We start from the raw sequence: 25000 nt of genomic DNA, 5'->3' as shown, positions 1-25000 counted from the left end.
CCACACCTTTAATCTCAGCACTCGGAAGGCAGCATCAGGTGGACCTCTGTGAGTTTGAGGCCAGCCTGGTCTACAAAGTGAGTTCTAGGAGATAGCCAAGGGTTGTTACACAGAGAAACCCATTAAAAAAAAAACCTAACTAAATACATAAAATAAAAAAATTAAAAAGATGTATAACCTGGGCATGGTGGTGCATGCCTTTAATCCCAGCAGCTGGGAGGCAGAAGCAGGTAGATCCTTAGGAGTTTGAGGCCAGTCTGGTCTATACAGTGAGCTCCAAGACAGCTTGGTCTACAAAGAGAGACCCTGTTTCAAAAACAAAACAAACGAACCAAACAAACAAAAAAACATGCAAATGTGCTTTCTAACCCCCATATAAGTTACAACTGTTATTTTTAAAGCCACATCATGGTTGAACTGAGTCAGCCAACCCTGCCTCCTGCTGACAACGGTCCTCTGCTCAGATGGACAAACAGAAAGTCACTAGAAGACAGATCGGCATTAGCAATACAGAAAGTCCGTCCTACTGTGATGGAAGGAAACCAGATGTACAAAGAGCCCGTGTGGCATCCATGCAGGCCTACTGGCATGCACCATCACTTCTGGAAGTCTCTTTGTATTTTGAAAAAGGGTATCTCTTTGTAACACAAGTAGCTTTGAACTCACAAGCCTCCTGCTTCCTGAATGCTGGGATTACAATTGTACTCTGCCATGGCTGCTCCCAGGGTCCACGCTTATGTCTTTATATAGACCAAGTAGCAAACACACACACACACACACACACACACACACACACACACACACATACAGACATCAAGAGCTTACAGTGTTCACACTACACCAAGAACTAGTCTTGGTATTTTTTCATATGCTACCTTATTTAATAGCTAGACGCTGTTCAAGTCTGAGGCCTGCTAGGCCACAAGGAGGTACCCTGCCTCAGAAAACAGAGGCTGAAGTTGAAACAGAGACAGGCATTCTGGGATTGAGGATTATTAAACTGGATTTTATATCCTGGCGATCAAATTTCACCCTTCTAAGCAGAAAAAACTGGATCAGGGGCAGCAGGTGGCAGACTCACTGAAGAGACTCACTGCCTCTCCTAGTCCCCAACCACACCCGCCACCTACCCATTTCTCTTGGAGCCTGTTCACCTCCTCCTCGTGGGCCACCTTCTGTCGCTCCAGAGCTGCGTGCCCGTCTTGCTCGGTGCGGGCTAGCTGCCTGGCTACTGCATCCCTCTCCTGCTCTGCCCGGCTCCTCTCAGCATCCAGTTCCAGTTTCAGACACTTCACTTCCCCTGGATGCCAGACGAGCACATCTCTGAGCCTCTGCCCCATCCTTTTACCTAATAATAGTCTCCCTGCCCCCCACCCCATGAGCAACTTCCACTCAGAGGCCCCGAGTCTGGCTGAGGAAAGCTTCCCATTGCCCTCTTGGCTGTTAACATCATGTGAAATGCAGCATGCCCCCTCCTGCGGGCTCTCACCTTGAATTACTTCCTTGGCTTGAGTGACAGTTTGAATCTGGATCTCCAGCTGCCCCTTGGTGACCTCTATCACAGAATTTTGCTGTTGGGCCTCAAAGAGATTGCTCTCCAGCTGTTCCTTGGCTGACCTGAGGTTTAGGAATCAGCAAGAGTTCTTTCTACTCCATCAAGCCCCTTACCCTTTCTAAGAGGGACTGGGGAAGTACAGGCTACACAGAGAAGTTATGGGGCAACTGCATGTCTGCAGCTCATTTAGAATTCTTGCATGTAGAACAGGGAGCTTAGCTTAGCCTTGCAAAGCTCTCTGTGCTTGGCTGAGCTAAATGTGGAGCCTACCTGAGCCCCAGGACTTGTTCAGTGAGGTCCTGTCGGTCCCGCTCCACAGCCTGCAGGCGCACCCCGAGAGCTGCCCTCTCCCGTATGAGGGCCTCCTTCTCCAGGACTGCTCTAGCAAGCGTCTCTTCCTGTCGCTCTGCATCCTGACGCAGCTGCTCCAGCTCAGCTGTAGCTGCCGCTTGCTGGTGATGTGCCTGAGGAAAAGAAACGGATGGGATACAGAGTGAGGCAGGATCCCAGGGCGGCTGTCAGCAAGCCAGGGGCCAAGGGGCTTCGGAGACTCTGGAACCAGCACTGAACACTGCTGACTCAGGAATAACTGGCATTTATTTATTTATTTGATCAATCAGGAGGCCCCAGGTCAGAAAGGATGCTCTCCTATGGGTGAGAGACTCTGTGCTTCAGATAGCAGGACCCACATATACACCAAGAAGGTGACTAACGCCTGAGAAGGGACTCTAAGAATGGATTCTGTTCAAGTATTAGGGCAATGAGAGGTTTGTTAGGGAAAGCATGGACCCTTCATTGTGAGCTTGGTGCTTTAGAATCACCTAGGAGACACACCTCGGCGTGTGCCTCTGAGGATGTTAGTGGAGGAGGAAAACCATCTGAAGATGGATGGCACCATCCCATGGACTGGAGTCTCAGAATCAATTAAAAGGGCAACAGGAGAAGGCCCTGCAGAACACTTAATTCCCCTTTCTCTGCCTCCTGGTAGCTAAGATGCAGGCAAGCCACTGCCACAAACCTGGCCACCACATAGACATCTGCTGCCATGCTTTCCCACTATGATGGGACATGTCCCCTCAAACTGTGAGTCACAAAACAGCCACAATACAGACAGACCGTCTCAAATACAAACAAACAAACAAACAGAAAGACAGATAGACATGGCCTTAGCTGGACATGGTATCTAATAATCTCAGCACTCAGGAGGCAGAGGCAGGTGGGACACTCAAATTTAAAGTCTATATAGTGAATTCCGGCCAGCCAGGGCCACAGAGTTAAGACTCTGTTTCAAAAGACCAAAATAAGTAAGTAAACGACATAGGCTGGCCTTTAAGGATATCAAACAAATAAGAATAGCATAAGAACTGTAGATGTTTGAACTAAGCATGAACTAGCAGAGAATACAGAGGAAATCCTGTAGGAGTGGGGCGGGGGGAGTCAGTGACAGACTTTGACAGAAATTCCTTAAAGCAATGGGAAGACACCTCCCTCACACTGAGTCACTCCGAAGTAGGACCTTGGCATTCTAGTCCTCTGCTTACAGGAGCGTGGATCACACTGTGACAGGAGGGGAGCTGTCTCTCACCTCACTTAGTTTCTCTTTAAGTTCTTCCTTTTCTTCTCGGACACTCTGCAGTTCTGCCTGGAGCTCAGCCCCCGTCTCCTCTGCCTTCTGCAGCTGAGTCTGCAGCTGAGTTTTCTTCTCCCACAGGGCTTCCCTGCGCCTCTCTGCCTCTTCCAGGTCCGCCTGCAGAGCACTTCTCAAGTGCTCGGCCGCCTCCACTCGGCTGCACACAGACTGGTTCTCCTGCTCCAACTACTGGCCAGAAAGAAGGGAGCGCAGGGCATCAAAGGCAAAGGGTGGCTCCCTGTGCTTCTGAGGGTGTCCCCGGAGCCCACCCTACAGCTGAACATGGGAGTGCTTTGAAGAGCTGGGGAGACCCATTCATTTGATCGGGTGTTTATATTCTAGACGGGCCTGATGCTGGGATAGAGATAAAAAAAGGCAAAAATCTCGCTTTCAGAGGATTCAGAATAATACCAGGTGGTGGTGCAAGCCTGTGATCCCAGCACTTGGGAAGTGATGGAGGAGTACAGCCTTGGTAGCATGAAACACTGTCTCAAAAACAAACCAAACAAAACACCCAATAATGACATTTCTGGGTCTCAGGGGAACGGGAAGCAAGCAGTTTTCCCCACTAAAACGACAGGTTAGATTTTTAACCAACAGAGGTGATTTTGGGGGGCACTTGGGCCATTCAATAGATCTGCCTCACCCAGTAAGGATTAAACACTTAGCCTTGCTTCCAGGGACATAGACCCTTCCCTAGTCCTGATAATTTATCCACAGCTCAAAGGTTCTGCTGGAGGTCCAGAGAAGGGGGTCTACAGTGCGTAAGTCCATCCCTTGGCTCTCTGCACAGTCAATGTCCCTCTTGCTCACTTCAGCTACACTTGGGAGCTGACCTGCCTTTGCCCAGTCCACTGAGGACTCTCCCCCTACTCAGGCATCAGCTTTGTCCGCTAATGGCTAATCCTCAGATAAGGCCCAGCCCCTCCTGAGAATCAACTCTTCGCTCACCTGGAGGAGCTGCTGGTTCAGCCCAACTTTATCTAAAGCCAAAGCCTCGTTTAAGGCCCCAAGCTTGACAGCTGCAGCTCTAAGATCGGCTACCTCGGCCTTCAGGCTGTTCTCAGAAGCTGACAACTCTGCAATGGATTGTTCTGCCTAAAAACAAAAGGGTTAGTTTCCTGCTTTGAGTTTTCATGGACAGTAAACCGTACACACTCCCAATACCTGCTTTTTTTTTTTTTTTTTTTTTGTAAAATATCATTTCATCTCTTCCTTTCCATTCTAAACAAGGTTTTATTCATTCATTCATGAGAAGGTGCTCACAGAATAGAAACACAGAAAGATGTGCAAACGATGATTGTCAATGACAGTATAGAAACTGAGTACAAATGAAAACTCAAAGAAGGCATCAATTCAATTTGGGAGAGAAAATGCCTGGGACAGTGGAACAGTGACAGGGAGATGGTTCTTGGGAGTCAAGACGAAAGAAAAGTGTATATAGTGTATTAGTCATGAAGAAGATGACCCAAGAATACAGCGATGCCTGTGGCAAGATCAGAGGAGGGAGGATAGCTGGAGTGTGGGTGAGCTTGGGAAGGGGAGAGTTTGAAGCAGATGGCAAAGGGTGTGGAATGAGGTACCAGAGTTGAGAAGGCATTGAATTTTCTTTTTAAAGACGTATATTTTTAAATCATGTGTATATATGTGTCTGTGTCTCTTTTCTTATGAATGAATAAAAGTACAAATATGAGTGCCACGCCCATGAAGTTCAGAAGAGGACGTCAGATTCTCCTAGTGTTACAGGCAGTTGTTAGCACCTGATGTGGGTGCTGGAAAGTGAACTCAGGTCCTCTGCAAGAGCAGTGTGCACTCTTTCAACTGCTGAGCCACCTCCAGCCCCCATGGGGCGACTTGAAGAGACTAACAACCAGATTTATACTTTAGAAAACTCATTGAATCCCAATGTGGAGGGCATGTTGGGAGGGAGAGGAGCCAGAGCAGACTAGCGACTGAAGAGAAAGATAGGAAGATTTGAAGTCTGAAGGGTGAGGAATGAGCCACCAAGCCCCTTTCCTGGGAAGACAACTTCCAAGTGAGAAGGCCACATACCCTGGCCAAGGCTGCTGTCACTTCCACTTGCTCTTGCCTCAGTAACTCCCCTTCTAGGCGACTTGACTCCAGGGCTTCCCGAAGAGTGATCAGCTCACTTCGTGATTCTGACTGTTTGGCTTCCAGGCTCGCCAGCGTCTCCTGACTAAGAAGGGAAGGAGAGGGAGCTAGGGGAAGTGTTTGGGACAGGAATCTAATTATTTTTTCTATTTTAAAAATGTGGAATTAGTTACTAAAAACTAATAAGGAAAGCTCTCTAAGAGCAAGTGAAAAAGCAAGGTGCATCAGCAGCATGTTAGTGTACTGCCTTTCATGCAAAAAACATGGGAGAAAGCAGAGACTCTGCATGAAGTGGACTGCAAAAGTAAACACGGAATAACTGAAATGGTTACCAACAGAAGGAAGGAAGGACGGACGGAGCGAGCAAAGATGGGCGACACTTCCCTGTGTGCGTCTTTTTAAGTAGGTGGTTTCCCCTGTTTGTTTTGTTTGTTGTGCCAGGGTCTTGCTTGCAGCCCAAGCTGGCTTTGAACTCACAGCAACCTTCTTGCCTCAGTCTCCCAAGTGTTAAGATTAGAGGTGTGAGCCAGTCTACCCCGGTATCTTTTTCAACAGCTTTGGCTTTTGACTTGTCTAACTATATTATCGAGTCAGACAGATTACGTTTTAAATACACACGGATCTGTGTGGACTGTCTGCTGTGCTCTCAGTGCAGGACATGGGCATGGCTCTACCCTCTGGCAGACCTTCAAGCTTCCTCAAGCTTCCACTGTTTACTAGGCACAAGGAATAAGGCACAGAGGAGGGGCTATACCAAGGGAATAATGCTGCCAGGGCTCTGCGGGCATTAACAAGTGAGCACCTGGCCAGCCAGGACTACAGAGAGAGACCCCGTCTCAAACAAACAAAAAGTGAATTGCACTTATTTGTGTGTGGGGAGGGAACCACAGTACACATGGAAGTCAGAGAACAACCATGGGAGTCAGGGGACTGAACTCACATTGAGCCATCCTGACAGCCCTATGCTAGGATTTTATGAAGCACTGCTCCATCTTTCCAATAACTCTTCAAATAACATCTCCGTTTTGCCAAGAGACTAATCCATTCTGGTGGCAAAGCCAAGATCTGCACCAGCCTTTGTCCTGCTCTACAGTTCCTTTCGGCAGCATTACCTGGTGGAATTTACAGGTTAGCTTGGGGGCACTGACCTGGATTCCCTTCCTGACCAGTCCATTCCCTATCACGTCCCAGCGGCCTTATCTCCTCACAGCCAGCTAACTCTGAACATGCCTCAAAACTCCTACTTCCTTTTCTTTGCTATTCTGTCCCCTGGGTCCTTCTTTCTACAAGTTAAACTAGGTCAAGGCCCCACTCAAAGTCTACCCCTCCTCCTTAGAGTTGCCCCTGGTTCTCAATAGTTAACTGTTGCTCATGTGCTTCCAAAACACCAAGCTTGAGCTCTAGTGAAGCCATATTTCTTCTGGCTTCGTGTCCAGTTGTTTGCTTGTCTCATTGGATTTCAAGCTCCTGGAGATCATGGTCAGTACCTTGCTCATTGTTGTAGCCCTCACAGTCCCCCCCATGTCCCTATAGGGACTCAACAGTGTCTAGATGAGTCTTCTGAACTCATCCTTCTACAAAGGAAGCAGCAGAAAGCTAACGTGAACCACTGCAGGCTTTAGGCATTCTACTGCTGAAGAGAGGAACGGGGTGGGGGTGGTGTGGAGCTGAAGGAAGGCTGGGCCCTGGGGAGGAGAGGCCTGGTCGCACTTACAGCCGCTCCCTCTCACGGACGGCCATGTGCAGCTCCTCCTGCTGCTCCTGCTTCGCCCCCTGAGCCGAGTCCCCCTGCAGCTGCAGCTCCACGTTCACTCTTCGCAGTCGCCACGCTTCCTGCTCCAGCACTTCCAGCCGCTGCTGCAGCTCTCCCCGGGCCTGCTGCAGCAGCTCGCGCTCCCTGAAACACAGATCCGAGGTGAACTGACCTGGGGACCAGAGACCCTGGTGGAACAAGACCGTGTGGAGCAGAAGGCCAGAGAAGCTGGCTTCTTTTCAACATCTCATATATGTGTGTATATATACACGTGTGTGTGTGTGTGTGTGTGTGTGTGTGTGTGTGTGTGTGTATAAATAACTGTTTTCCAAGCAGAAAACCATTTATTATATGACCTTAAAGACCCCAACCCGGCCGGGCGGTGGTGGCGCACGCCTTTAATCCCAGCACTCAGGAGGCAGAGCCAGGCGGATCTCTGTGAGTTCGAGGCCAGCCTGGGCTACCAAGTGAGTTCCAGGAAAGGCGCAAAGCTACACAGAGAAACCCTGTCTCGAAAAAACCAAAAAAAAAAAAAAAAAAAAAAAAGACCCCAACCCAAAGGATTTTCCCACAGGAAATAGAATAAAACCAAAGCAGCCTTGAGCATCCATGGATCCCGGACAACAGGAAGAGTCAATCAACTACAGGACAGTGATGGGTAAGTGGCTAACTGAGGACTAAAACCAGACACTGGAGAACTGAGACTGTAGCTCAGTCCTAAGAGTGCTTTCCTAACAAGCCTAAGGTTCTGGGTTTGATCCCCAGCACTACAGACCCATAAGTAAAACAAGATACAGAGCAAAACAAATGGTTGAAGGCTTTGCTTTCCTTTAAAAAACCAAAACCAAAACCAGACATGGAAGGTGAGGGCAAGCAGCCTGTCCACTCACTTGCTGAGAGAGTCCACCGCTCCCTGAAGGTCGGCCGTCTGCCCGGCCAGAGCGTCCCGCTCCCCCGTGAGCGTGTGCAGCCGTTCCCTCAGGGCTCTGCCCTCCTCCTCCCACTGATCATGCCGCTGCTGCAAGGAGCTCATGGCCTCCTGGCAGCCCGAGAGCTGCTGCCTGAGGTCCTGTGGAAGGAGAGCCACAGAATGATGTGCAGAGCAAGAAGCCAAAGCCAAAGCAACGGCTTCAAGGCAAGCTGAGAGCCGAAATGTGGCCAAGGGAGATGTCCAAGAATCAGGGGTTATTGGGGTCTATAGCTCTAGAGTCTTGAAGCCATCTTCAGACGTAGTGGCAGAAGGGACAGTCAGGGCCGCTTGGAGTTGGGGAACATTTACACTCTGCCAGGACTCTACTTAGCGACACTCAAAGACACATACATGCAATTGGTGTGGAGGATATACACGCCTGTAAGCCGCAAGCACCGCTGGGCAAACAGAGAAATTCATGTGCAACTGAACACATCCTGACTGGCTAGCTGAAGGGATACTCCAGCCTAGAGACGTGCCTGGGGGTGCCCATCCCTGGGGCTGAGGAGCAGCTCCGGGGCGTCTCACCTGCACAGCCTGCTGTCTCCGAGTCAGCACTGAACGCACCAGGGTAAGAGCCTTGTCTGGGTCCTGGGGATCAAACGGGGAGAAGCCACTACAGTCCAAATGCAATGAGCTCTCGCGGTCTGAGCTTTGGGTCCCAGAGTCCTCTTCTTCCACTGAGGCCTGAAATGCAACCCCGTGTCACCGAGAGACTTGCACTCAGGGTGAAGAACCTGAAGGAATCCTTCACAGGTCCTACCCCTAGGGCAGGGACAGGGAAGGCAACCTGAGAGCAAGACAAGCCTGGTCCCCTCAACTCCTCATGTTTGGTCACCCAAGTATAGTCAGCAATGAGGCTAGAACTCTCTCTGGGGCAGTTAAGTGAGGGGAAAGGGGAAGAAAATGCCACTGCAGTGACAAAGACGGAATTCAGCCTATGGCCTAAGAACCTCAGCAAGCAACATGACAGGGCGGCTGCCCGCCCCAGTGCCAGGACGTGAGGCTTACCTACACTCTGGGGTGCCGATCTTCACGTGCGCCGAGAGAACCTATCCTTACATGACCCTCAGGCCAACCTCAGCCTAGAAATCAAGGCCCTGAGAGGACCCGGAGAGGAGGGGCCCTGTCGTTACAGGACGGGAGCTCACCAGTGCCTGGGTTATGTCCTTGAGCACATGCTGCAAGGACAACTTCTCCTCTTGGGCAGTCCTGCTCAGAGATGCCTCCTGTTCCATTAACTCTGCGTGGTTTGTCTCCTGGTAAGGGACAGAACAGGGCCTAAGCACCAAACTCTCCAAAGAGAATTCAGCGTTCCTGTCCCCAAATCAATCAAAGACATATTCTACTCTGTCAACCATCCCGTCCCAAGGAGTCTGGAACAATGTAACATGGCAACAAAAGGCTCAGAATAGATGATTAAAAGCCGAAATGACTGCCCCGTTCTATCAGCAGTGAAAACTACGGCAGCCTTGGAAAACCAGAACTCTTTGCAATCCAACATCGCTCATTTTAAGTCACTTGAGCCCTGTGGATGTCTGCATTGGCAAATTCCTGACAAAAGGGAATTAGAGGGGCACAAGTCTGCTTTCTAGTGGACTCCAACCTAGATGAGAGTAGGGTACACTTGTGGATAGGGGTTCAGCAGTTACCACAAGTCAATGACCGAAAATGTGTGGAGATGAAAAGAAACAGAATCAAGCCAGGGATTCTGCCATCCCATCTTGGAGAGTCACTTCTGTGACATCCCTGACAGATGTTTAAGTCAGTGAGCACAGCTGGACTCTTGCATAAGACACACACTGTTCAAGTGATAGCTCCAGCTTGAGTCAAAACCCACTACCTCATCTAGAACTTCAACCACTGCGAACGGCTCTACCCTGGAAGACATTAAACCAGCCAACTCGCTTTTCCCCATCAACTCTACTTTCGGAGATGTGAGGGCAGCCAGCCTGTCCTCCTCACATCCTTTCTTCTCCAGACTAAGCACTGTTGTACTCCTCAGCTGTCTCCCCAGAACCTTCCCAACACCTTGCTCAATCCCGCCCCACTGGCCTCAAAGTCACTATGACAAGTCTCTCCCTCTCAGACAAGGCCACATCTCATATATGTCATTGTAATGTCCCCAGGAGTTCAGTCAGGGTAGTGGACAGTTATTATTATTATTTTATTGACCAGGTAAATGAACGAGTTAACTAATTTTCAGATTCAGCTTTGGAGGATTTCATCAAGGACCATTTAACTGGTTCCATTCACTACTTGTCCACGCACAAGGAACCTGTTAACCCACTCCGGGTTCCTCTGCAACACAGAGGGTCACATACCAGGATCTCCACTGTTTCCCTTAGGGCCTTTACCATCTTTTCATAGTCTTCATTTTGCTTCTGAGACTGGGTCAGCAAAGCAGAGAGCTCTGTCACTCTAAGGAAAAAAGCACAGCACTGTCTCCTGGATAGCCCGAGGACATGGACAGAGCCACACAACAGCACACCTCAGCCCCCACATGGACACCCCACTGCAGCTCCCAGAATCCCTTGGGTATGCCCAGTCCTTCGCACTCCCTGAATAACATGTGAGTCTATCGTCTTGATCTGGAGGGGAAAGCCAAAGCCACTCAGACACATGCAGGATTTACCACATCTCAAGACCGGAACGCGGGTTTGTGGGCCCGAGAGCTGGAGGAAAGCCCTGGCCCAGGCCCTTCCAGGCCTCGCTTGATTGTGAAGTCAAGCACCCTGAAGCCAATAAGAACATCAGAATTGCCACCACAGGGACAGTGCCAAGGTCCCTCCAGCCCAAAGTTTTGACTCTGATAGGGAAAAAGGACAGATGACTTGGGAGACAATACAGCTAACGATGTCCAGCAAAATGCCCAACAGCTCTATCATTTAACAGCACATCCCGGAGCTTCGTGAGTAGTATTACAAGCATGGCTTTCTTTCCTCTTTCGTTATTTAGGGGCAGCATCTGAGTATGTGGCCAGTCTTGCCTTAAATTCTCTATGTAGTCCAGGATGACCTTGAACTAGAAATCCTCTGCCTCAGCCTCCTGAGTACTAGGATCATAGGCATGAGCCATGACACCTGACTAACAAGTATTTCTTAAATTAATGTTACCTAGGAGTCTTTATTTATTTATTTATTTATTTATTTATTTATTTATTTATTTATTCATTCACTCACTTATTTATTCATTTTTGAGGCCAGCTCTTACTACATAGTCTTGCCTGGTCTAGAACTTGCTGTGTAGACCAGGATGACCTTGAACTCACAGAGTTCAAGCCTGCTTCTAACTCCAAAGAGCTGGGATTAAAAGTGACAACCACAAGTCAGGCAGTGTTGGCCTTTAATCCCAAGCAGTGGGGAGGCAGAAGCAGGCAGATCTCTAAGTTCAAGGCCAGCCTGGTCTACAGAGTGAGTTCCAGGACAGCCAGGACTACACAGAGAAACACTGTCTTGGGGAAAAAAAAAAAGTGATGACTATCACACCCGGCTAAAAGAAAATGTTAAGCCTTAATAATGTTATTATGAATCACCTCTGGGGACCTAGATCACTGTATTGTCTTTTATTTAAATATTGTATCATTCAACAAATAATTATCTGTTATATGAGAGATACAGCACAAAACAATAAACACAAACTTACTAAGATATGATCTTTGTTCTTCATGTTTCCAAACGCAAAAGGAAAACTTATGTATACCACCAATAGGGAGGGACAGAACCCTAGCATGACACACAGACTTCGCCTTGATAGTCAGTGGTACTCTGCCCATGTCTTCCCTTCTTATTATTTTAAAAATCCCATCTTATTATAATCCAGAAGTGAAAACAGCCAAGGTGGGGTATAGCTCAATGGCAGAATGTTTGACTAGCATATGTAAGGTCCTGAATTCAATCCCCAGCACAGCAAAAACAAATAAGCCTCCCCCACCACCACCACCAGGAGGGAGGGATACAGAGAAACAGAGTAATTAAAGAGATACAGCAAGATTAGTGCTGTAACGTGCAGGTCAATAACTCAGGACTATAAGCTACTGAAGTGAGATAAGTCATAGAAGAGGGGACATGTGAACTCCACCTTAAAGGGGAAGGCAGAGGGAAGGAGGGAGGCATTCCAGGCTAAGGCCAGCACACAAAGACAAAAGTGGGGAAGAGTATGGCTGGGAGGAGACTGCTGCTGACAGAGACCAGCTAGCTACACAAACTATCGGGAAAGAGTCTGAGTTGCAAGGAGCCAGAGGGGCAGTGACAGACCCCACCTGAGACCTTGGGTTCCTAACTGGACTCAGAGGTCACGTTTCCTTCCCCTCTTAGGGAAGGTGGGGGTGTTTTTGACATCTTTTCTGCCCACCCACAACTTTCTAGGGGAGTCAGCTTTCTCTCAGTAAGTTCTTCCTGGGACCGAGGGTCACCTCACCGGTCCTGGAGCTCGGCCTTCTCCAGATCCCCCTGACTCCTCAGCTGTATTAATTCCTGGCTCTTTTCGTGGGCTTCCTTCTCCAGCGCCTGCGTCTTAGCCACCAGCAGCAGCAGCTGGGCCGGCTCACTCTCCTCCGCTCTCCCAGATGCAGTGGACTCACGAGACTGTGCTCTCACGGTCAGGCGCAGACAACATGTCAGCAGGGACCCCGAGAGCCTGGCGTGCTCGGCCTTCAGCTCTGTCAGGTCTCTGCGTTCAGGAAGGAAGATGGAGACTCTGAGGAACCAAGGACGAGAGCTTGGCCATAAGGCCAGGAAGCCTAGGAGGCAGGCCTGAGAAGAACTGTATCCAGGAAATCTCCCTCCCAGCCACTCTCTGCAGTTCCTCTTCTCCAGACCAGCAGGAGTGAACCTCTCTTCTCATGCCCATACTGACCTGTCAGTAGCAGACTTCATTTTCAGGAAGTGACGTCGGAAGGTCACCACCTCACGCCACAGACTGAGAAGACGGCCGTGTTCGCCTTTCAAATAGCCCTTGAAGAACTGTATTCAGAAAGCCAAGTCACACCTGAGGGAGGGCAGGGGGCCTTGCAGCAACACAAGAGTCCTCGTTCCCCATGGCTGCTGGGTGAGGGTGAAGGAGGAAAGACTTCCCAGCAGAGAGCTTACAAATGGGTGTCTACATTCAGGTTATACTGAAGGGTTTAATGAAGCTGGCAGTGAGGTTCAAGAGGCCAAAGGGCCCTGGCATAAAAGTCGCCTTCCACTTGGCCAGATCTGAAAACCACATGCAGTGGCTGCTTGGCAAATGAGAGTTATTACCGTAGACGGGACAATTGGGTGATCTATACATGCCCATCACTCAGACCCAGCACCATGCAGAGGTTCAGGAAACATCTGCTGTCTATAGCTGTGACTGGAAATCTTCCAGGGCCCATAACTATGTTTTCTCCTCCATTTAATCCAACAGCTACCTTCTTGGCATCTAGCTATGCGGACCTCCAGACAAAGGCAAACAGCACATTTTCAGATCCATTTGAAACCAAGGCTAGTCACTTGGGCAGGAGTTGAGCGGTACACCACCTGCCAGCAAAGGCTAGACTAGGCAACACCAAGAAAAAGCTGAAACAGGGCACAGCTGTCAGCCTGGGCGGGGCTAATCAGAGGCAGGAACAATGACAGATCAGTTTCCACCCTGGTCCAAAAGTTAACCCTTTCCAGCACTGCCCAGAACAGCACCCAGAGTGCACACTCCACTCCTGTTCTTCATACCTCCTGCTCCATCCGCCACTGGCTCTCCTTCCTCATTAACTCGTCCCGGGCCCGACTCCAGTCCACTGTCAATTTTTCCACATCTTCCTGAAGGGCTTTATTCACCACATCAGCTTTCTCCATGTGCAAACGAAGCTCCGTGTTCACCTCCACTAGGCTCTCACACCTGTACTGGGAATCGGTAAGAGCAAGTGCAAAATAAAGGTCTGCTCCCTCCCACCCTCGGACCTCCTGGGAGTAAGACAGTGAGCAGGAATCGGAGGACTGGAGTCGGCTTGGTCCTCTCCTTCCCTCCCTCTTTTTGCTTTCTGCCTGCCTTCCGTTACCCACATGCCCAGCACTCTCCCCACATGTTCACTCTTGGAACAGAAGTTTCCCATCCGCCCTCTTCCCGACCACTCAGGTCAGAAAGCTGGGGTCCATCACCTCTGCTGCTCCTCCTCCAGCCGGATCAGCAGCTGTTCCAGGTTTGGCTCTTCTACACTTTCCCACCGCTGAGGGACCAGTCCCTTAGGAGACAGAGACAGGCCTTAGAACACTGCACAAAAACAGCACCCAGGACAATTCCCTGATGCCTCCTTTGACAGCAGCCCACTTTCTTTTTTATTCTTTCTCTTGGGAGCAATTTGCTTCTTTTCTCGGTCACTGTCGTGAAAGGAAACCCTTTCTCCAAAAGTGAACCAATCACCTCTCCCAAAAGATGGCATTTAGTTTAGGGGAAACGGCACCGAACCTGGGCAATGCAGGCCACATCTTTCAGTAGGGCCCTGGCTTCTATCACACTAATCTGGGACTTGAGGAAGTCACCCATCATCTCTAGACCACAAAACGAAGGTGGCTGCCGTCTCCTCAGCCGTCTCCTCAGAGAGTATGCAAAGTAAGAGACGTAGAGTACCAATGCCTAGTGGTACCCTGGTCTGCACAGAAGGTGCTCAACACTTTCTGCTTCTTCCCTCTGAGAACTTCTCTGAGGGAAGGAGGAGGTGCCTAAGGGAGCTGGAACAAAGAAAGACAAAAGGGTCTTTCAAAGCCCGCCCTACCCAGGCAACAAATACAGCTCTCTACTGCAGCCACGCTCGGGGGCATGCAGAGCTGCACATCTTCCTGACGTATAAACACTGACACCTGCTGGACGAGAAATGAATTTCCCCTCCAATTCCACATGCCCATTCTACTACTCCAAGTGCCCAGAAACTGCATTTATAAACGGAAAACCATGGGGTGCAATCCCTCAGGTCAAGGATCTCTAGAAGACCTTACTGGTAGCTCTTTGGAGCTGAAGACAGAGGAGCTCCTACTGAACAGCCTGTATAAGCCCAGCCTTCCTTGACGACATATAAAGCCAAGCAAGTATATTTGAAGGGCTCAGGGAAGTCCAGAACTCAACCTCACGTACTCCGGTGGCTTCTAAGCGCTTCTCCAGCTCTTGGCACCAGCTCCGGTACTGTAAAACCTAAAGCAAAGAGAGCAGGCCCTGAGCATAGCTCCGCTTGCCTAAACAACACAACCAAAGGCTCCAGGGATCTGGGGAAATCTGCTGTGAACATGGGAAGCGGTGCTGATGGGGAAGTAAGGCTACAGCATCCTAAGAGCGGCTCCATAGGAATGTGCAAGCATTGGGACCCAAATCCAGACCCCAGAACTCAAGGACGGCAGACAGGTAGTGTGTGCCTGCAGTCCAGCACTCCTACAGACAGACAGACAGGAGGCAGACAGGAGCATCCCCAAAGCTCACTGCTACTTCACCTGAGGCATACATACGGTGGCAAACAAAAGGAGACCCTATCTCAAAACACACACACACACAAAACAAACAAACAAAAAATCAATGTGGTGGAGACTGAAGACAGAGATCGGTGCTTAAAAGGAGGACCCAAATTTGGTTCCTAGGACTCAGCACCCAGCAAGGCTCACAACTGTCTGTAACTCCAGCTGCCCTCTGAGGGCACCAACACACATGGTACACACTTACACAGACATGTACACACAATACACAAGATAAAACTTAAAAAATAGGGTGGAGAGTGGTAGAAGAGGATACTCAACATTGACCTTTGGTCTCCCTATTCATACTCACAGTTTACATGCATCCGAATACACACACACACAGACACACACACAGACACACACACACACACAGACACACACAGACACACACACACACAGACACACACAGACACACACACACACACACACACACACACACGCACGCACACGCACTCACACATTTTTCTATATCCCCTGTGTATTGGGTTTGGGCTTAGTTCTCATCCTGTATGTTGAGACCCCTTGGGAGGGTTGAATAACTCTTTCACAGAGGTTGCCTAAGACCATCAGAAAACACAAATATTTACATTATGATTCATAACAGTAGCAAAATTACAGTTGTGAAGTAGCAACGAAAATAACTTTATGGTCGGGGATCACCACAGCATGAGGAACTGTATTAAAGGGTTGCAGCATTAGGAAGGTTGAGAACCACTGTTCTAGACTAAGAGAACAAACCTAGACAACTAATTTAACTATTGTGAATGTCATATGTGGAGGGAACATAATCCATACTTCGAGGAGCAGTTGTGACCATCGGAGGAGAGGCTATGGTTGAAAGTGGACTATGTGGGCCAGCCTCACCAGGATGTTTGGTCCATTCCCCTCCATGGTCTCTCCCTCCCCCAGCCCTTATCCTGCTCTAGCACTCAACCAGGGGTGGGGTTTCTTTTTCCCTTCCCCAGAGGGGCATCCGCCTCACCTTCGCCTGCAGCTTCCTCACAAGGGTTGCTTGCCTCTTCTGGGCCTCTTGGGAGTTCTTCAGCTTCCGCCAAGAGGCAGCCTGGTTCTCCGCCATCTGCTGCTGCAATGCCAACACCTGTTCCTCCAGCACTAGCTGCAAAGACTGGGGCTTCATGTTCAACCCAGGGCTTCCTGTCTCCATGGGAGCATCAGAGAACAAATCCACAGTTCCTATGTGGCTAGAGGTTGCTTGCAGCAGCGTGTCTACCCATTGATCTCTGTGTCTTAGACCTCCTCTTGAGCTAGGGACCAAAACATACAACACCATTCAAAAGGCTAGGTTTCTCAAATTTACTCAGCAAACATTTATTAAGTGGCGTGAATCTGGCTGAATGAAGTAAATCGGTTCCTTTATTACAGGACTCCTCAGAACTTTCTTTTTTAATGTTTATTTTTATGTGTGTGTTTTTGCTAGAATGCACGCATATGCATCATGTGTGTGCCTGGTGCCTGAAAAGTCCCAAAAGAACATCAAATACTCAGGAACTGGAATTACAGATGGTTGTGAGCTACCATGTGGGTGCTGGGAACTGAACCTGTGTCCTCTGCAAGAACAGTAAGTGCTCTTAACCAATGACCATCTCTCCAGTCCCCTCTTCAGAGCTTTGAAAAGACCAGAATGGACCCTAACCTCAAAAAGGAGCTATGATGAGCATCGCCACAGGGCTCCTGCTTCTTGGCGTGCCTTTGGGAGTCTGCACTAAACTAAGAACCTCTGCTGTGCCATGCACCCCTCTGCCTGGGACATGACTCAGCAACCTGTGGAAGGAATCACGAAGGTGCGGTCAGCTTGGCAGAGGCAATGACACAACCATTAAATACAGTCTGGCATGTGCACAAGCAGAAGTTTCTAGAACCTCAAACCTTTTCCATGCACCAAAATACGATCCATATCATGATTCAGTCTACCTGCTATCCTGCCCACCCAGCTGAAGCCTTCAAGACTTCAAATCGTTACAGCTATACGTGTGCATATGTGCGCCTGCGCACACTCGCAGTCTTTCGCTCACATATACATTCACCTATATTCAAAGATATGTGTTCTAACATCTACATTACCTTTCTTCCCCCCACCCTCTGGGGTTTCTCTGAGTAGCCCTGGCTGTCCTTTGTAGACCAGGCTGGCCTTGAACATTGAGATCCACCTGTCTCTGCCTCCCAAGAGCTAGGCTTAAGGGCTTGCACCACTACCATCCGGCTATCTACGTTAAATTTTATCATCAGCATTTGTCTGTCTTTGCTACCAATGCTGAGTGCCTCAAAGGCAAGAGCTGTCTAATTCATTTTGGTCGTTAGTAAACTGTCAGTAATACATACTAAAGAGACCTGTGTGGGCCCTGCTCCTGGCAGACCTCACAACCTTAGTCCTGAGGTAATAAATTAGTGGCCTGCAGGTTCTTTCTTTTTTTTTTTCTTCTTTCTTTAGGTAAAGTTTCACATAGCCCAGGCAGGCCTGGAACTTGTATGTAGCTAAGGATGACTTCAAACTCCCAAGTCTCCTGCCTCTACCTCCCAAGTGTTGTGATTATAGGTGTGTGCTGCCGTTCCATAAACATTTCAAGAATTCAAAAACAGATACCAACATTCACGATTGAAAGAATAATACACATGTAAATATGCTTTTCTGGCTCTTCTAAACAACCAGGCTACCTACTAACCAACAAGGCAGTGACCCAAGGTCTTCTGCCTCTGCAACATGTAAAGACTGAGGGCCCCAGGGTTCAGCTTTGAATCTCTCTACACTTATTTCCTAAGTAACACACACAAATAGCTCCACCAGCCAAATTGGAGAGTTCTGAGTTCAAGTGCAAGACCCTGACTCAACGTATCAGGTGGAAAGAGATCAAGGGAGGCACCCAACATTAATCTTTGCCCCCACAAGTGAACACAGATACACATTTGCACATACACCACACACATAAAACATGAACAAAAAAAAGAAAACAAAAAATCTCACCAAACTACGATCATTACCACCACTACCACCACCAAAAATTAAAGAGAGCCTAAGTTGGTCATGGTCACAGGCCTACAGCTTGGGCACTTAGGAGATCAAGGCAGAAGGATCCGGTGTTTAAAAGTCATTTTCAGGGCTGGAGAGATGGCTCAGAGGTTAAGAGCAATGGCTGCTCTTCCAGAGGTCATGAGTTCAATTCCCAGCAACCACATGGTGGCTCACAATCATCCATAATGAGATCTGGTGCCCTCTTCTGGAGTGCAGGCAAATACATGCAACACTGCATACATAATAAATACATCTTCAAAAAAAAAAAAAAGTCATTTTCAGTTACTCAGTGAATTCAAGGTTAGCCTGGTTGCATGAAATCCTGTCTAAAAGTAAAAAAGGGAAACCAAACTTTCTCTTTGAGTGTCGTATGGAATAAAGTAGAAATGACTAGCTCCAGACAGTTGGCTCGGCAGTTAAGAGCACTTGATGCTCTTGCAGAGGACCAGCATTCAGTTCTCAGCCCCCAGATGGTGGCTCACAACCATCTGTAACTCCAGTTCCAGGGGCTCTGACCTCTGAGAATATACATGTAGTGCACATACATACATACATACATACATACATACACACATACATACATGCAGGCAAAACATCCATACGCATAATAAAATAAATCTTTTAAAAATGTTGAAGTAGAAATGTCTTCTGAGACAAGGTCACAGAAGGTTCTTGGGCTTGTTGCTTGCTTACTCTCTCTGCACAACGTCTCTGGAGAAATACCTGCTCTGTCCCGAGGACACACAAGTACCTGTGCGGAGGCCCAGGAGAAAGCATTGGGACTCTGCCAACAGCCTGTGAGTGAGGCCTCTTGGAAGCAGATCTTCCAGCGCCCGGTGGAAACCTTCAGATCACTGTTGGCCTTGCCTGAGCCTCTTAAGCCAGAAACACCAGCTAATCTGCTCCAAATGTCTGATCCACCAGGGTGTGAGACAATAAACAACTGCTGTTTAAAAGTAAACTTGGGAGCGTTCCTTGTACAGTAACGTAGCTGGAGTATGGCCGAAGCTTCCTAGGTGCCAGTGGTACTTCCTGAATTCTGTTTTCTTTTTTCTTAACAGAACAGTTAGTCCTTTTAAAACAAGAACAGGGCTGTTGAGGTAGCTCAGGGAGTAAAAGTACTTGCTGCCATCCTGATGGCCTGAGTTCAGTCCTCAGAACCCAGAGTGGAAGGAAAGAATTGCCTCATCAAAGCTGTCCCCTAACCTCCACCCGTGAACTGCAGTGTGCGCGCGCGCGCACACACACACACACACACACAACAAACAAACAAACAAATAAAACATAAATAGCCAGGCATGGTGGGACATGCCTAAAATTCCGGCACTTGTGAGGCTGAAGCAGGAGGATTGCTACAAGTTAGAGTCTTCCATGGACAACGTAGTAAGTTCAAAGGCAGCCTGGGCTACATACAGAGACTCTGTCTCAAAACACAAACCCCCACATCCTAGATAACAGCCAACTACAGCTAAAGCAAATCTTTGTAATCGCCCACAGAGTCTTAATTGACCCATCTTAGGCAAATGAATGAATCCTATTTCATCTCCCCTTTGCCGCTCCCCTAGCCACATAGCCAGCCATCCCCATGTGTGCTGGAACACAGCAAGAACCACACTCATTTGTGGGCCACATGATTTGCTCTAACCAGGTTTCTGATCAAATGTCACGTTTTTAGTAAGTTGTACCATGTAAAGTACCATCACTCTAGACATATGCACTGGCATTTCTATCTGCCTCTAATTATTATGTGTAACGACTTACCAAACTGTAAATCCCACCAGTACAAAAATACTGTTTTATGTTTGTCTGAGATGGTGTCTTGCTTCGGTGGCTTAGGCTGGTCTAGAACTTGTGAATCCAGTTTCTGCCTTCCAAGTATTTAGATCACAAATGTGCACCACCACCCCAGCTAACATCACTTTATTAAATGTTGTATTCAAGCTCCTAAAATAGACCTGGTATATATGAAGAGCCCATTTAAATCTGACTGGCTGATATATACCATTAAGTAACATGATCCCTATGCACACCAATAGCTTTATAAAATGTTGGCAGTTCCATAACCATTCATAAGGCAAAAGTGTGCACAGTGCTTCACCCTTACAATAATCAGCTGCAACCTTCATTATCAAACACACACACACACACACACACACACACACACACACACACACACACACAAACCTTTGGGGTATTGGGGTATTGGGATTACTGTCTCAGCTGGCATGGTGGCTCATGCCTTTTATCCCAGCACTCAGGGGGAGAGGCAGGAGAATCTCTGTGAGTTCAAGACCAGCCTGGTCTACAAAATGAGTTCCAGGACAGCCAGAGCTGTGACACAGAGAAACCTTGTCTTCAAACAAACAAACAAACAAACAAACAAACAAACAAACAAAAACAGCTGAGCAGTGGTGGCGCACGCCTTTAATTCCAGCACTCAGGAAACAGAGGTAGGCGGATCTCTGTGAGTTCGAGGCCAGCCTGGGCTACAGAGTGAGTTCCAGGACAGGCTCCCAAGCTACACAGAGAAACCCTGTCTCGAAAAACCAAAACAACAACAAAAAATTACTGTCCTCAATTTACAATGAAATCAAGAAAACTAAGACTCGGGGCCCCATGGTTAGGAACACTTGTTCTTGCTGAAGAGCCGGGTTTTGTTTTCATGAGAGTGATTCACAACCATCTGTAAGTCCAGTTCCAGCAGGTTGTAGGGTCTCTTCTGACTCTGCTGGCACCTGGCACACAGATGGTGCACATACATACATGTAGGCAAAGCACTCGTACATGTAAAATAAAAATAACAAAATCCTAAGGCAGGAAAAAAAAAAAAGCAAGAACAAAGGAAAACTAGTATTCAAAAAATGTTAGTGTAAGCTGGACATCGTGGCCCGTGTCTTTAATCCCAGCACTTGGGAGGCAGAAGCAGGTGGATCCTGGTCTACAGAGTGAGTTCCAAGACAGCCAGGGCTACCCAGAGAGACCTTGTCTAAAAGCAACAACAACAAAACTAAGCAAAACAACACGAAATACAGCCGTGTGAAAGAGGTAGCTCTCCTGTTAGGAGCCCACATTGCTCTTGCGGAGAATCCAAATCAGTTCTCATCACCCACTCTAGGCTGCTAACAGCTGCTTCTAACTCCAGCTCCGGCTCTAAGCCTCTGACCCCTGCATGCATGTGTGCCTGCCCCCCTCCCATAATTAAAAACAATTTTTTTTAAGTGGAAGGGGAAAGGGAGCATGGCTTAGCAGGTAAGAAGCGGCCGGATGCTTCGAGTGTGTCCCACAGGAAGGTGGAAGGAAGCACCAACTCCACCAAGTGGTCTTCTGGCCTCCATGTGTACTCCATGGCACAACTCCCCCATCACACACACAACTAGTTCGTGGCAAAGTAGAAACCAAATTCGAATCTGATGCCAAATTCTATGCTCATTTCATTAGCTGTCAAAGTCAGAAACTGTGAAACCACAGCCCTGCGGAGCATTTCCTAATGGGGTATGACATAATGGCATCCAGGCCTGAAGCTTTCTGAGGTAAAAGGAGCAAAACCAGGTCGACTGTCCCTGGAAGAACACGAGGAGCAGGTGTACCCATAGGACAACCCAGATCTGGCCTTGATTTTTGTTATGCTTACTATGAATTTGGTAACATCAATTCTCCTTTATAAGCCTTCTCAAGGTCTGGCCTGGACACACAAGACCTGAAATCTCAGTTTCTTGGGAGGCCAAGACAAGTGGACACCAAGTTCAAATCTAGCCTTGGTAAATTAATTGGTAAGACCTTGTCCCCAAATAAAAAAGTAAAAAGAGGGCTTGGGATTAGTTCAGCGGTAGAACACTGACTAGTATGAATAAGACCCTGGGTTCAATTCCCATTACAAAAAATAAAATAAAAATTAAAAAAAGCCCTTTTAGCAAAATTTGAATTGTACCCCTGGCCACCATATCTTACAGGCTAAGATAAACAGTAATGCAAAGACAAGCTGGTTAAGTCATCAATCATATACATGGGGCAGATTCTAGTCATCGTAGAACTTGATTTATGAGCGCTTATTTCTTCAGGCATAAAAGGTGGACATATGGAACCCACATCATAGATCGCTGCGTGCATCAAGGGGCCTCTGCAGGTAATGCATTTAGTAGAGATGTCATCTTGAAACTATTCAGTAACTTTATTATTTACTGCTATCATCATGGGACATAGAGTTGAAAAAAAAGACATGACTTCAAATGTACAAGCCCAGAACATGAACGAGGGGAAGAACACTGACTTGGGCAAAGATCTCAAAAACCAAGAATCGAGATTAGCTGAGCCTGGAGCAGGTCTCTAAGAAAGATCTTGAACAAGTGAAAGAGTGATCTTTGAGTTGGGTCCTGAAGAATGAGAAATCTGAGGATGGAGCAGCGGTCTGGGACCGGACTTTTAAGGGATAGATCCGCGGGGGCACAGGGAGCTGCAAAGCTCGGGGCGCGGGTGAGGGGGCACGAAGTGAGATCTGCAGGGAGCGCAGCGTCTTAGCGGGCCAGCCCTGGCTCCGGCTGTGGGCCACCCTGGTGTGAAGTTCTCCGGAGCGGTGGCTGCAGCAGGGAGCGCAGGCGGGCAGGCCGGGACCCCCTAGGACGAGTGCCAGCCCCTCTCCGGGCCCGGAGCTCCTCCTGGGAAATGGCGAGATCCCCGCGGGCGCGCGGGCTCTGGGCCTCGGACCGTTACACTCGGCACCTCCCGCCTGCCCTAGACCCACCTCACCAGCGCCGGGTCCCGGGATTCCTGAAGTGCTCCTCAGCAACCGCAGAAGCTACACAGCACCCGGCAGGCCAGGCCCGGGGCGGCCTCAGTCGGGCAGCCAGGCCCCGCCCCCCAAACTCCCGCCCTTTCGTGCCCCCCCCCCCCCCCCCGAGCCGAGCGCCGGGAGCCAGCGCGCGGAGGCGGGGCCTTCGCCATATTAGGTACTGGCAGCCAACTTCTTAGAGCGGCCCAGAAGGAAAAGAAGTTTGGAGTGAGACACACGCTTGCGCTCCAAAAATGGACACAGCCACAGTCTCTGAGTTCTAGCACTGAACGTTCTGAGGGGAGAAGAAACACTCCGCTCTCCATCTTCCGCCTCTGGCTTCAGAGTTAAATAATGCGCATGCGTAAAACCAAGGCCTGGGTGCACCTGCGCACTGTGGCACCCACAAAGCCGTGTGTAGTTAACTGCGTGAGCGTTTAGTTGCCATTAAATCTGGGCGAACGACTACTTCATAATCTCAACTTTCCGTCTTTCCCGATCCTCCACGCGGCCTCAGGCAACAAAACATCCACAAACAACTTAGTGTCCTTTGGAATACTCGGCCCTCCACAAGCCTTTGCACAGTATTACTTTTTGAATGCTTTACATGCCAGGAGGGCTACAGTTTGTCCAGTTATGACTACCTCTATACGACTACTTTCCGCTGTAAAAGGGGAGTTATTTTTATAATATATTGTACATATATTATTAACGCTTTTTCTTTTTCTTTTTTTTAAGTTTTTTAAACATTTGTTTTATGTTTATGAGTGCTCGATCTGCATGTACACCTTTATACCAGAAGAGGGCATCAGATCCCACTGGAGATGGTTGTGAGCCACCTTGTGGTTGCTGGGAATTGAACTCAGGACCTCTGGAAGAGCAGTCAGTGCTCTTAACCGCTGAGCCATCTCTCCAGCACTTAACACATTTTCTTAGCGTTGAAATTCCATTTGTCTGACTCTGGTTGTCTGGTTATCTCTAGTTTTAGCACAGACAGAGGACAAACAGACAAAACAACAACAAAGAAATGGAACTTAGATTCCATCCCTGAAGATTCAGTACACCAAGCGTGAAGCCAGGAATCTCATTATTGCAAATACCCCCAGATGATTTTGCTCTGTGGGTATTACATGAGACTGAGTTCCATGAGGATACAGGGAACTTCTTGAACATCTCTGACTCTAGCACCCAGTACAAGGGCTGGTACAAAACAGATACTCAGCCAGTGCTCAGTGAACCAGTGTATAGGTTGTGTGTACACACGAGAACCAGTCAGCTGGGTCATGATGGCGCATGCTTAACCGCAACACACAGAGGCAGAGGCAGAGGCAGAGAGGCAGAGGCAGAGACAGAGAGGCAGAAGCAGAGGCAGAGAGGCAGAGGCAGAGAGGTAGAGGCAGAGGCAGAGAGGCAGAGGCAGAGGCAGAGAGGCAGAGGCAGAGGCAGGAGGCAGGAGGCAGAGGCAGGAGGCAGAGGGGGCCGAGGAGGCAGAGGCAGAGGCAGAGAGGCAGAGGCAGAGAGGCAGAGGCAGAGACAGAGAGGCAGAAGCAGAGGCAGAGAGGCAGAGGCAGAGAGGTAGAGGCAGAGACAGAGAGGCAGAGGCAGAGAGGCAGAGGCAGAGAGGCAGAGGCAGAGAGGCAGAGGCAGAGAGGCAGAGGCAGAGGCAGGAGGCAGGAGGCAGAGGCAGGAGGCAGAGGGGGCCGAGGAGGCAGAGGCAGAGGCAGAGA

General features: G+C 48.8%; 1 protein-coding gene across 7 annotated transcripts in view; it reads right to left on the bottom strand.

Moving 5' to 3' along the window:
* Window positions 1–23357, bottom strand: part of Cep250 (centrosomal protein 250) — a 45144-nt gene extending 21787 nt beyond the window's left edge. For 2 of the 7 annotated variants that reach the window (XM_028888902.2, XM_028888904.2), the window contains exons 1-18: window positions 23247–23357; window positions 16463–16745; window positions 15101–15166; window positions 14140–14222; window positions 13714–13879; window positions 12878–12984; window positions 12440–12691; window positions 10345–10441; window positions 9172–9279; window positions 8549–8707; window positions 7941–8119; window positions 7012–7194; window positions 5238–5382; window positions 4137–4283; window positions 3141–3371; window positions 1826–2019; window positions 1490–1617; window positions 1131–1300 (exon numbers count right to left, since the gene is read on the bottom strand). In XM_028888902.2, the coding sequence (XP_028744735.1) occupies window positions 1131–1300; window positions 1490–1617; window positions 1826–2019; window positions 3141–3371; window positions 4137–4283; window positions 5238–5382; window positions 7012–7194; window positions 7941–8119; window positions 8549–8707; window positions 9172–9279; window positions 10345–10441; window positions 12440–12691; window positions 12878–12984; window positions 13714–13879; window positions 14140–14222; window positions 15101–15166; window positions 16463–16645 (2598 nt within the window). In that variant the 5' untranslated portion in view covers window positions 16646–16745; window positions 23247–23357. Of the gene's footprint in view, window positions 1–1130; window positions 1301–1489; window positions 1618–1825; window positions 2020–3140; window positions 3372–4136; window positions 4284–5237; window positions 5383–7011; window positions 7195–7940; window positions 8120–8548; window positions 8708–9171; window positions 9280–10344; window positions 10442–10655; window positions 10745–12439; window positions 12692–12877; window positions 12985–13713; window positions 13885–14139; window positions 14223–15100; window positions 15167–16462; window positions 16746–23246 lie in introns of those variants that run through there. The other 5 variants (XM_028888903.2, XM_037205353.1, XM_037205354.1 and 2 more) reach the window with 5 other exon arrangements.
* Between the last annotated feature and the right edge of the window lie 1643 nt (window positions 23358–25000).

This window comes from Peromyscus leucopus, chromosome 4 (genome assembly GCF_004664715.2).
Source record: "Peromyscus leucopus breed LL Stock chromosome 4, UCI_PerLeu_2.1, whole genome shotgun sequence".
In the NCBI taxonomy this organism is placed as follows: Eukaryota; Metazoa; Chordata; class Mammalia; order Rodentia; family Cricetidae; genus Peromyscus; species Peromyscus leucopus.
Note: the sequence above shows the minus strand (reverse complement) of the source record. Positions and strands in the feature narration are given on the sequence as shown.